We start from the raw sequence: 12,954 nt of genomic DNA, 5'->3' as shown, positions 1-12,954 counted from the left end.
TTTGTAATTCTTTCAATTTTGCTTTAAAGCTTATTCTACTCTAAATGGAATTTTCATCTTAACAATACCCCAAATCCATAGGCTATCTGAATCTTTATTGCAATTAAAATTGGTTGTAACAATATCTGAGACGTCAACTTAACACCAAATTTAGCTTTTTTTTCTTGTAAAGCCTATTTTCTCATTCTACATAACACTGGGCTGTAATTAACACAGGAGTTGGGGCTCTGGTGGATCTAAGGCTAAAGTTAGAAATATCAATAAACCTTGCATTAAGTTAGCACTAGAACATAGTGGATATTATTTGGATTGCTAGCTTCAAACTTTGGCGCTTTGAGGTACTGACACTTAGGCCTACTACCAAATCTACTTCAAATACAGGTTAATTAAAAAAATGTAAGGTAAGAATAAATGATCACTCAAGCTATATAAATAATTCAATTAAACGATTAAAATGTTAACTCAAAATAGATACCACTATGTTTTACTCCGAAGTAATGTGTTGGTCTTTAATGTACCAATTCTACTTATAGTACTTGAAAAAGAAGTTGTATTAAAACAGCATTAAAACAGGAGTTTCAGGTTTATGTAAAACTTGGATTTAGAAAACCTTGGAGTTAGAATTGTGTTCATTTCGTGCTATGGTTGTGTTTTAAAAGCCGAAGTTAAGAGATTAATTTTAACCTCCATTTTCACAACTGACCTACTCTATTTTGGGTTCTTCCTTTGAGTCACATTTGTCACTCAAAGGTCAGTTCTGTATTGATTTATAGGGTTAATACCACAGTGAGACAAGAGTTAAGGTTTTGGCAGAGATAGAGATAGGGTTGTAAATATGAATAAACTTTTACTTCAGTTAGTGTTATGATAGTCTTTTCCATACTTAAGACAGTGTGAGACCCAGATGGATCTTAACACCAAACATTACAGTGGGGCAAATTTATCTATGACAAAGGCAAACCCACAAAAGTGTCTGCTAGTAATATAACTCTTGAGCTGTGGACTAACTCCTAGTAAATGTTTTTGTTTTTTTCAGTTAGGTTTTAATCTATCAGAGATTTGCTGTAAAGCACAATGATTTCATTTCAATTTCCAGAAGTTTGCATGAAACTGTTATTCATCAACTTCAAAAGAACTTCTTAGCAATTCAGACTCTGGACTAGTAGTAATTATTTTTACAACATACAATGTATGACATTGAAATATGAGATCTAGGGAATGATGGATGTACTCTGCAAATAAGTAGAAAAGCCGAAGTAGTAGTTGCTTCAGAATTAATTATTTTTGGGTTGCCTGAATTAGGAAAAGCAACTGTAAAACTGAATTTTTAATTGCCTATTTTTGGCTATTAACATCTGGTTTGGGAGCTTGGACTTCTTTAGGGTGCACAGCTTTACGGCATCATTTCAGCTCTTCAGAACAGTGCATAGGACACAATATACCTTGGAGGCCAATTAAAATTGTCATCTTTTCACAGTCCACTACATTCCAGGTAACATTTGGAGCTTCACTGCCCTTAGACAAAGTAATCTAGAAAACATTTCATATGTCATAAACATTCAAAATTAAAAAATGACTAAACAGTGACCTGGGCTGCACAGTGGTACTGTACAGTGATTAGCATTGCTGCCATGCAGCACTGGGGCCCAGGATTCAATTCTGGAACTGGGGTGTTATCTGCATGGAGTTTGTATGTTCTCCAAATGTTTACGTGGGTTTCCTCTGGGTGTTTCAGTTTTCTCCCATAGTCCAAAAACATATGAAAAGTTTGTCTTGAGGGAAAATTGGTCTTGTGTGAGTGTGTGCATGTTTGTTCTTGTAGTTCAAGTACTGTAGGTAGCTGCGTCAGCATGCGTCAGCTGCAAAGGAACAAGTAAGGGTTTACTCCATGCTGAAGAGAAGAAAGGAAACACAACTTTTCGGGTGTGGAGCCTTCTTCGGGTGTCTAACTGAAGAAGATTCCACAGCCGAAAGGTTGTTTCCTTTCTTCTCTTTTCAGCATGGAATAAACATTTTACTTGTTTGTGCTTGGTGTCTTTCTGCCCTTCGATGGACTTGCGTCCCATCCAGGGTGTATCCTGCCTTGTACCTGTTGCTTACCGGGATAGGCTCTGGCTCTCTTAGAAAATGGATGGATGAATGAACTGGGACCTTTTTAGTATTTTGGGGTTAGCTTACACAATATTATGTGTTTTTTTTTTTCCTATTTAGGATTTTCCATGACACGTGCTTAGTCCTGTTTAAAATAAATACAAGGAGTATGTAATGTCCTGCTCTCCCTCAGTCCTTAAGAATTTGTGGAGTAAATTTCAATCAAAACTAGATGATGAGATCTTGAACCTTTGAAATAAGATTTATTGTGCTATATGTTCTTGTAGAGCAACTTATTGTTCATGAGGAAGAGGTTTCCACTCTCATGCAGAGTTACATGTTGATGTGAGTGACTCATCCTAAATCAGTAACTCAGATAGATTTAGTGATGTAATGTCTAGGAGACATATTTATGAAAGCTTTTAGATGAGCTCTATACTCTCAGGTGCTAACTCTACATGGTATTGATGGAAACCAACAAACAAGATACTTTGATCTGTTGCAGATGAAAAATAAAAAAGAGATTTAGTTCAGTTTGCAGAATATGTTCTTCAAAGCAGCACCAGTGAGCTGTCTCATTGCTGTACAGTATTTGTAATTTTTATATTTCATTCTATATTCATCTCTACTTCTTGTTCCCATTTGTGAAAAAAAATATTTTTTAAGGAATTATTCTTACTCCATTTTTTTTGTAAACAGAAGTGATTATTAACATGTTTTACCTTTGGAAGTATATCGTTCATCACTTATGCTAAAGCTTTAGTGCCAAAGCAAAATAAAATCTATGGTGTGTGCTTTAGTTTGTATTTAGTTTTGTTTTGTATGTTTTTCCATTGGATGCAGCATATAATTTACCTTTTCTTCCACCTTAAAGTGTCCTTTCTCTTTCTTTCAGCGAGAAACAAGTGGCTTCCTTCAGACCCACAGATCATATCAGAGGGGCTGTATGCCATCGCAGTAGTCCTTAGCTTCTCCAGAATAGCTTATATCCTGCCAGCGAATGAGAGCTTTGGCCCCCTGCAGATCTCTCTTGGCCGGACAGTGAAGGACATCTTCAAATTCATGGTCATCTTCATCATGGTGTTTGTGGCCTTCATGATCGGAATGTTTAATCTGTACTCCTACTACCTGGGTGCAAAATACAATCCTGCCTTCACAACGTGAGTTAGCTTGACCTACTCTTCACAATAAGAGCTGGGAGGCTTTTGGTTAAGAACAGGTCCTGATGCAGGAAAGTGGTAGTTTAAGACAAAGCCTGTGGTTTTTATATAGTATTTAAAATGACCAACCCTCTTATACCTACCCTATTTCAAATACCTCTGTTTGATCATCTTGTTTTAATGAATTTGATGAAGTACAATAAATGTTAACATATAGCATGGGTAATTATTTAGGAATCTCTTAATTATCTCTGCAGTAGAACCTGTTGTAAAATGCATCAGAAGCCATATACTCATCAAGCCTATCGCTTTTGAAAACAAAAGAAACCTTAGAATCTGTAATGACTTTCATAGCAGCTTTTAAGGGTTTATGATACTCTCACCCAAAATAGTAGAACATGAAACTTTTAAAAGTCCATTGAAAAATTAACACTCTGTGATTATGTTAGAGAACACAATTTTAGGGTAAAATATATTAATGTGGTTATTGCAGAGCCTAAAAACAAGTAAAACCTGAGGACTATAAGTGTTAAAATGTTGATTTACATTGATTGGCAATATCTGATTTTAAATTGGAGGGGAATAATGCACATATTTTAATTCCAGAATTAGACAGAGAAGCTTATACACAAGCAAACAGTAGATTGTGACTATTCCTGAAATGAGTGTTTTTGTTAGCTCTAATTTTGTCTTTGATTCATCTTGTGGAGACATATGTATCCATGCATTTATTTCAACTGCTGAAGCAATGTCAAGAGCCAGGAAATGTTTCCCTGGCAGGGAGCCTAATTGTGGTTTCCCTTTACATCTGGCACACACTCCTAAGATGCCTTAGTGCTTAGTGAGTTCTTAAGGATGTTAATTGGTGAATAGTAAATTTAAAATGATTATTTAAGTGCTCATCTACATTAGTGGGATATTTTATTTACAGAGAAAAAATGGATTAGAAACTCTTTGACAATTTGTGGTGTTTTCACGGTACTTCCAGTAGAGGACAGTGTAGTACTTAAAGTTTGACAATCAGCAAGCATTTGTGCTCCTGATTTTGTTGATTACAGATTTTTTTAGCTGTGAACTAAAAATAACATTGAGAAAAAAGATGGGTGTCAATTGCCTCAAAATGTAACAAATATTTTAATTTATTCATTAAAAAATACAATCATAAATCAATTCTCAGTTCTCACTTATGCTGGCTTCTTATCAAAAGCAAGATATAGCTTGGCAATATTTGAACAGATTGCAGCAAATAATTAGCTCTTCAGGGAAGGTGGAGTGAAACCCAGCATTGCATGACAGTCTAAGACAGGGATGGCTATTCCTGGATCTCACATTCTGCAGTTCTGCAGAGTTTATAGGTGTCAACAGACAAAAATAATAATTGGTTAAATTAGAGAATCAAGACATTGATCATTATGAAAATCAGAAGACAGAGGCAACAAAACAGTCTCTAGTCCTGTCTTGTGTGGACCTACTGTAGGAAACTAATTACAATAGTTCAAGAATTTAGAATTCTTAATATCCAATGGGAATATATAGCTAAGGACTCTGATTAATGATACATAATGAGAAAAAAATCAATTAATGCTTCTGATCCTTTGTATCATCAGTTCCTGGGAATTTGTAAAAATGGATGTTTTCTGCATAATGTTGTTTTCTCATTGCATCATCTATCTCCATAACTTGTATCTATTGTATATAGGCTGTGACAGAAGCTCTTAGCTATCAATTGGCACTTAGATCCTTTATTATGAGAAAGAAATATTTCATAGGAAGAGCAGTGTAATTTAAAAGTGAGTGCAAATCTTTGAATGCAAATGAAAATCCTTTGAGCAATATTGAGAGATATAATAAGGTAATGTTTTAGGAATATAAGAAATCTCTAAAATTAGATTAAGTAAAAAGGGTATTTTATATCTGTTTGTTTTTAATCAGATATTGTTAGTACAAGGAGAATGAGCAATATGTGATATGATTATGGAATCTCTCCTACCTAATCAGGATATGAAGGTTATGTGCGTTGAATAATTGAGTTTAACAAAAACTGGATCTTATTTCCAAAGATCTTTGGCTGGTATAAAGTTTGGTAATAAGAGATTTTTTGTATTGAGAAATGAAATTGGAATTGAACATGAATCGTGCATGTTGGATTTTTTCTTGATGTCCATGCAATATTCTTGATTCTCCTCTATACATTTAACCCTCAGTTTTATTTCTGACTTTTATTTCTGTCTTGAGAGAAGACTCAGGAATTTCCAACTTGTTGATAGTAACATAGAATAATGACTAAAAAATTACGAATATCAATACAAAGAAAGATCAAATAACAAAACAAAAACAATGGTGATTTACTGTATCAATTAATTTGTCTGTGGCTATACAAAGATACCAGCAGTATTATTGGTGGAAAATCCCTAATAGAGAACTTGGTTTATAAAGTATTCAAATCATTATTGCAATCGTCTTCTACTCCTGTTACTGAACCCATTTGAAATACCCTGTGTTGGTATAATAATGAATAATTGTTAGTGCAGTATTGTTAACAATGTGGTAACAGTGATTCTATAGGGATAAGTATCATTTTTACTTGTTTCTAATTTTAACTTGAATGGGTCAAAAGTACTTTCAGGGGACCATAATTACTCCTATATTTTAAATGCCTGATGTACAATTTTATTGGTTAGGAGCAATAGTGCAGTGCAGACGTTAAATTGGAGATTAACATTTAAAATAAAATCCCTATGATGGAACCCTGTAGAGGTACTGAAAAATTCAATGTTTTAATATTTTATAGATTGGCCAATACCAGTGTATGAAATAAAAAGATGAGTCTTTTCTCGCCTTTTAGGCAGTACAGATATAATTTAGTTTGCTCATTTCAAAATCTGGAACAAAAGAGGTGAGTCATAATCTACTCTCAGGGGTTTTGGCTTCAGTACTTTGTGTGTGACAGGCCCAATTTGAAAAGAAATTGCTGAACATATATTCCTTAACTGTGACAGTGCCCAAACCAAGAACACTTAGAACTTTCTTGATGATGCGCAAACATTTTGATCACCAGGCCAAAAATGATGCCCTGCTAGTGTCAAAATATTGTGTTGTTAAATAAAACATAAAAGGGAATAGTTTTGTGTGCCGATTTAAACATAATAATTTTGGATTTAGTTTGTATTTTGTTTTGACGATAGAAAAATGACCTGCAATGACCTACACCACTGCACACGACCATTCCAATGCAAGGCTTTAAAAGTGTTATAGCCAATAACTTTAATTATCATTATAGCCAGTTTCCTTCCCTAATCCAAGTCTTGATGTTTTTTTTTTCTATTCTGCACATTACATCTCATGAACAACACAGAAATACATCAGGACCTCAGATCTGTCTGCATATAAGTACCCACACTTAGGGTAACCTAAACTATTTTTGTTATTATAATTATTGTTATAATTATTGTTATTTATTATTATTATTGTTATTGTATAAAAAAAAGTCTTAATTGTCATTCAATGTTTGTTAAACAACACTGTAAGAGAATAACATCTCAAAAACATGGGGGAAAAGATGGCAGCCTTACCCTGAACACTTTTTAAGTGCCTGTGAATGTTTAGAAGGCAGGTGATCACAGTTAGCTTATGATTAAAAAACAAATTTACACATACTTTCTCATGGTAAAACATTTAAAGAGAGGTTTATTAGTTGTATTTTTAGTATTAGATCTATTTGTTCAATTTGTTTAAAACTCTAATTCAACATAAAATGTGATACTTCTAATACAAATGAAGTGCTTCCTTGTAATTAAATCCTGTATAATTATACTGTATATCATAGAAATTAACAATGATGATGATGACGACAAGTTATTAGAACTTAGTAGTTAAAGTTTTTAAATTCCTGAAAAATTGCCTGCGTATATAAGCTCATTTATATGTGTTTGAATCTCACATAAAGGCTAGATACAGGAACTAATCAAATGATAAGGAGCTTAAGTCTGTAATAAGATCTGTTACCTTTTTTCAAAGTCAGCCCAAGCATAAAACCTTAAATGTAAATTTAGTGTTCAGATTGGCTTGAAAACATTATTCTATGAAGAATGTAAGTACAGTATATGATCAGGTTTTTCAAACAGTGCAATTTTTCCGTCATCATCATTAACTCATTGTATGCTTTAATTTCAAACAAATGTTGCAATTTAACTTTTTTAGGTAGCAGCCATACAAAGAATAGAATTCATTTTCTTGTGGTTTTCACAACTTATTTTTCATCAGATTCTTTGTTTTATTTGCAGTGTCGAAGAAAGCTTTAAGACTCTTTTCTGGTCCATCTTCGGTTTGTCTGAGGTGATCTCTGTAGTCCTTAAGTATGACCACAAATTCATAGAGAACATAGGCTATGTTCTTTATGGTGTCTACAATGTTACTATGGTGGTGGTGCTCCTCAACATGTTGATTGCCATGATCAATAATTCCTACCAGGAGATTGAGGTGAGACAGATACCAAGCGTACTGCTTCTAAATATTAAGTTTCTTATTGAATTGACATATAAACTGCTTTCCTATTGTTTTTTAATTAAATCAAGAATAAACTGCACTTAAGCTATGATTTTTGTGGGATGAAAGGGAATTGCAAAATATAGGTTTGTGTCTAATGCTTTCTTTCAGTAGAAATTTTGCTCCAATTCTGCAACTTATTGAAGTAAATAATTGCTAGGAACAGTAATTTTCTACCTGGGGCCTGAGCTATTCTGAATGAATCATTCTGTTGAATGATTTATTTTGCAGTAAAAGCAACTGTCAATCAATTTGTAATTACAGATTCTTTGTATATACTGTATGAAAATTGTATGAATTATAATTCATTTTTTCATGCATTTGGTTTTCATAAACACTGTCTGCACCATTAAACAGTATGTATTGTTATAAGCTTTGTGGTCCCACACTGTCCTAAATTAAGTTATTACTGGGGTTTCCACAAGTAATCGTGTAGCTCCCTGTCCAGAAGGCTGTCTTTTTGCTTAGAAATAGAAGCTGGTTACAGTTTCCCTGTTCACAGGAAGATGCCGATGTGGAATGGAAGTTTGCTCGTGCAAAACTTTGGCTATCATACTTTGATGAAGGCAGGACTTTGCCTGCCCCTTTTAACCTAGTGCCCAGTCCAAAATCATTCTACTATCTCATCCTCCACACCAAGTCCTGCCTCATCCGTCTCTGTAAGGCTAAAGCCAAGAAGTCTGACAGTGATGTGGAAATGGGAATGCTCAACTCCAAACCAAAGGTAAGAATACAGCAGACTGTAATGCCAGCAGCTATATCACCCTGCAACTCACAAATGGCAACCCATTGAAGCTAAAGAGGTGTGTGCCTGGTCAGTACCTGCATAGGAGACCTCCTAAGGTTGCTGCTGGAAGTGGTGTTAGCAGGGCCAGTAGGGAGCCCTTACCCTGCAGTCTTTGTGGGTCCTAACGCCCCATTATAGTGATGGGGACACTATACTGCAAAATTGTGCAATTCTTCGGATGACACGTAAAACTGAGTTCCTGGCTCTCTATGGTCGTAACAAAATCCCAGGGCATTTCTCAAAAAGAGTAGGGGTGTTACCCCAAATATGGCATCCTAATAATCCCCATTTATGAATTAGCTTCATCACTCTGTTCTCCTTCCCACTGAAAGCTGATGTGTGGTGAGTGTACTGGCGCACTACAGCTGCCATTGCATAATCCAGGTGGGTGCTGCATATTGGTGGTGGTGGAGGGGAGTTCCCATTACCTGTAAAGCATTTTGAGTGGTGTGTCCAGAAAAGCGCTATGTAACTGTAAGCAATTGTGGGAAATACTGCAATTTCTAGGTTCAAATCTGGCTCTCTGTTTGCTATTTGCATGGTCCCCCCTTGTTTGTCTGGGTATACTGCGCTTTTCTACCTCAGTCTGAAGACATGCTGTCCAGGGTAACTGGTTCTCAAAATTAACTCTGCAATGGATTGGTACCTACAGTATAATCTAGGATGATGTCCTTGTAGTTCTGTGGCTCGGTTAGGCTCTCATTCTAATGATAAAGACGTTACTTAAAAAAATATTTGTATGTTCTTGGGATTACAATTCAAAAACTTTATTTTAAAAAGTTAAAATGAAGAGTGATGAATCCCTCAGGGATACCTTGTACAAACTTCACTCTGGTAATTTACTGTATGTACCCTAAGTGGATAGCTACAGTATGGTAATTTTAAGAAAACACAAGATATTTCATTTTCCTTGTTCTTTTTTAAGGCAATAATACATTTTTTCAGCAATTGTTTTTATTTTTTATCATATATCAGCCAGATCGATACAAATCCAGCTCGAGGACATTGGATAGCTTTGGTGTGAGAAAGCCTATTAAAAACCCAACCAGGTATCAGGTGAGTAATTCTGCCATTTTAGGCAGGAATGAATCTGTTATCCATATTTTGACTGTAAACAGGAATATTTTATACATGTACTTGTATACATGTACTTTTTGGCCCTTGGAAACAAAGGTTATATGATGCTAAAACTACTAATAATTATATCGATGAGTTAACAAAGCTTTGCACTTCACTGCTTTGAATGTACTATAAAGAAATTATGTACTGTAGGTAGTATTTGCTGCAAAAACTGTATTTTGTCTAGAAAAAAGCATCATTCTGGGAGTGTCAGCTTAATCCCTTGAAGAAAACATTTTTGACATTCGATTTTACTTACTGCCTTTAAAAGCTTTTAAGTTTTACAAGCACAGACTAGAGAAGAGCAGAAGAGAATGGATTGTCAAAGTGTGTGTCTTGTTCAAGATGGCGTGAGGTTAGACTCCAGCCATGTAATGCTGTTTTCCTTCAAATGGTCTGTCTATCTTGGTGCATCTAACTTATTTCCTCCTCGGCAGAAAATAATGAAGCGGCTCATTAAACGTTATGTTCTGAAGGCTCAGGTTGATAGAGAGAATGATGAAGTCAATGAAGGTAAAATCATCCCATTAGTTCTATGTAAAATTTGCATTTACATGACTTTATCTCAGGGGCATATTTAAAGCTGAACACGTGCATGCTTGAAATACAAATTTGTCTTTGGCTTATGTTTCGATTATATGAAACGCTGTCATTTTATTCCGGGTACTCTATGAATTTTGAGAAAATCCCTTCTGCCTACAGCTGTTGTTATGTTATTGTGAGAAAATTAATGTAATTTCTTGTTTGATAACGAGAAACAATCAGTATAGCTTTGTTTTTTTTCATAAATTCATGCAGTTAAATCTAATTTAGTGGGATTGATCATTCAGTTAAAGCTTGCCTATAATAATTCTGACTATTAGACACAAGGAAACAACAGAAGTAGTCATTTCTGTCTTGTATATTTACTAAAGGATTACTAAAATATGCAAAAATATTACATGAATGCATTATAATCTAAAGTTAATATGTAGTAAAAAAAACGCATTCAAAATCTGTGACAGCAATGTGAGATGTCTCTCTGAATTCAAGTCTGAAATAAAAGTGAAGTGTTCCTGCCACCACAGAATATGTTGTTGCATTGCAGGTGAGCTGAAGGAGATAAAGCAGGACATCTCAAGCCTTCGCTATGAGCTGCTGGAGGAAAAATCCCAAGCCACTGGTGAACTCGCAGATCTCATCCAACAGCTTAGTGACAAATTTGGAAAGAACATGAAGAAACCTTGACTGGAATCAGCTCCAGGTTTTAAAGGAAATACTGTACAACAGACCTTTAAAACATAACCATATCCGATCTGCAGGTACAGCACTCATAAGTGCCAAACATGACATCAAAAAACAGACATTCTGATGCGCCTTACGAAAACCCTTTTGTCTGAATGGATTCTGAGATTGGATGTGTGTGTGATTAAAAAAGGAAAGGGTTATAAAGACTTCGCACCTTTTTTTTCTGAGGAGCCTGAACCACATTGAAGGGGCTGTTGGGAAATTGTCTATCAATGAGAGATTGATACCGGGCAAAAATGGTGTCAGTTTCATTTTTTTAACATTTTAGTAGGAGCTGGTAAAATCCAGCATATATTCTCTAAAAACATGTAAGCAGAGTGAGCACAAAAATAGGGTTAATAAAATATTTTGAATATAGTTTAAATTATACCTTCATTCATACCATGACTGATCACATAACCAAGGAAATAAGTGTCACCCAATGAGAAAATAAAAACAACAAGATCATTTTGAGGAGACACTCACCTTGAAAGTTCAGTTTAGATTTCTTCGGAACATACATTTCTATTGTGATAACTCTCTCATACATCATCTGATGCCACTGAAAAATAGTAAATATACAGCAAGGACACTTTTTCTATATTCCAATATAGTTTTCTCACTAGAACAGAATTAAGATGCACAGGAAAAAACCATCCAAAATTCCAACAAAAATCCAGTTGTTAGAAGGTTCGTGGAAGAATCATAAAAGGCTGATCCATAATGAATAATTAAGCTGCTGCTTGTTTAAATTGCCTGATTTTGATGTCCAGGATGTGAAAGAATAATTCTAACTGTTTTATCATAAAAATCAAGTCTTTGAGAAACAGAAGAAAGAGAGAGTGAGACAAACACTGTGATAGCTCAATTTGTACAAAATTGTAAAGCTCTGAATAACTATGGAAGGTGAGAAGTTTTAAGAATTTAACATACAGTATACCAGTGTATGGACACCAGCCTCCAAATCGGCAGTCTAATTAACACATTACCTTATGTGCCAAGATAACGTTTCTTCTTTTTGCCGATCTACAAAGATGTTTTATCATTGTTCCTTATTATCTTTCTAAAGTATAATCTGTACTGTTCCCTTGACCTCATTTCCGCACATTTGGTGTTGTTGAAAATCTTCTTAATGTCAGTCTTTTTGCACATGTCTGTGTTTGAATATGGATTTGTCCATGGCTGTCAGTTTATTTCTCTCAAACGCGTGATTGCTTTTTTAATATGAAATATGTACCATGAATTGAGGTTTGCTTGAAGCCACTTTTACCCACTTTTGCTCCTGTATAATAAAAAAGCTGAGGTTTCTAGCAGACGTTGTCTGTAATAATTTTTAACAGCAAATTCAAATCACTCTGTAAATTAATTATTTAGCTTTGTTTGAAACTCATCTCTAATAAGACCAGTTGTCCAATTTCATTTTTACTTGTAAACAGCAGAAGGTGGAACACAAAAAAATGATTTTTTATTCTTTATTCAAGGTGTGTCTCATTTACTTTTATCTTTTGTTCACATGGGACAGCAAACAGAATGAAAAGATAGTAAATCTTCATTTTGCAGATTTGCATTTATTTGATTCTTCACAGGATAAATATGAGTTCCAACAAAATAGTAACACATCTTATGTGAGATATTTTAGGTTTCTGCCAAGAATTTGTTTTATTTCAGAGAATTACTCATCTGGGAGAGTGTTCATTCTTCCAGGATGCTTCCAAAGTACAGAATGTCAAAAAGTAACGTTTTCTTCAGCAGTCTCTCTTTGTTTTGCAGCATTCTTCATGTCATTTTGGGTACTCAGTAGAGGTTGTGTGTGAGTATTTATGTTTCTATGTGTATACTATCTTTCCCCAAAAAATTGTAGAAGATGGTATTTGCTAGCAGACATATTTGTAAAATATATATCATATACTCAGACCGAGATTAAACAGACTATTTTCTGATGCTGTATTTTTCTCTTAGATAAAAATAATATGCTGTTTCTAGTAC

The 12,954-nt window shown here is 34.6% G+C and overlaps 1 protein-coding gene across 1 annotated transcript in view; it reads left to right on the top strand.

The window, feature by feature from the left end:
* Window positions 1-10,929, top strand: part of trpc7b (transient receptor potential cation channel, subfamily C, member 7b) — a 29,635-nt gene extending 18,706 nt beyond the window's left edge. The window contains exons 6-11 of the mRNA XM_088932425.1: window positions 2,987-3,251; window positions 7,535-7,730; window positions 8,299-8,520; window positions 9,559-9,639; window positions 10,140-10,215; window positions 10,790-10,929. Coding sequence (XP_088788551.1) covers window positions 2,987-3,251; window positions 7,535-7,730; window positions 8,299-8,520; window positions 9,559-9,639; window positions 10,140-10,215; window positions 10,790-10,929 — 980 coding nt within the window. The remainder of the gene's footprint in view (window positions 1-2,986; window positions 3,252-7,534; window positions 7,731-8,298; window positions 8,521-9,558; window positions 9,640-10,139; window positions 10,216-10,789) is intronic.
* The last annotated feature ends 2,025 nt before the right edge of the window (window positions 10,930-12,954 follow it).

Source organism: Atractosteus spatula, chromosome 14 (assembly GCF_055471065.1).
Source record: "Atractosteus spatula isolate fAtrSpa1 chromosome 14, fAtrSpa1.hap1, whole genome shotgun sequence".
NCBI lineage: Eukaryota > Metazoa > Chordata > Actinopteri > Semionotiformes > Lepisosteidae > Atractosteus > Atractosteus spatula.
This window is presented reverse-complemented; position numbering and strand designations above follow the sequence as displayed.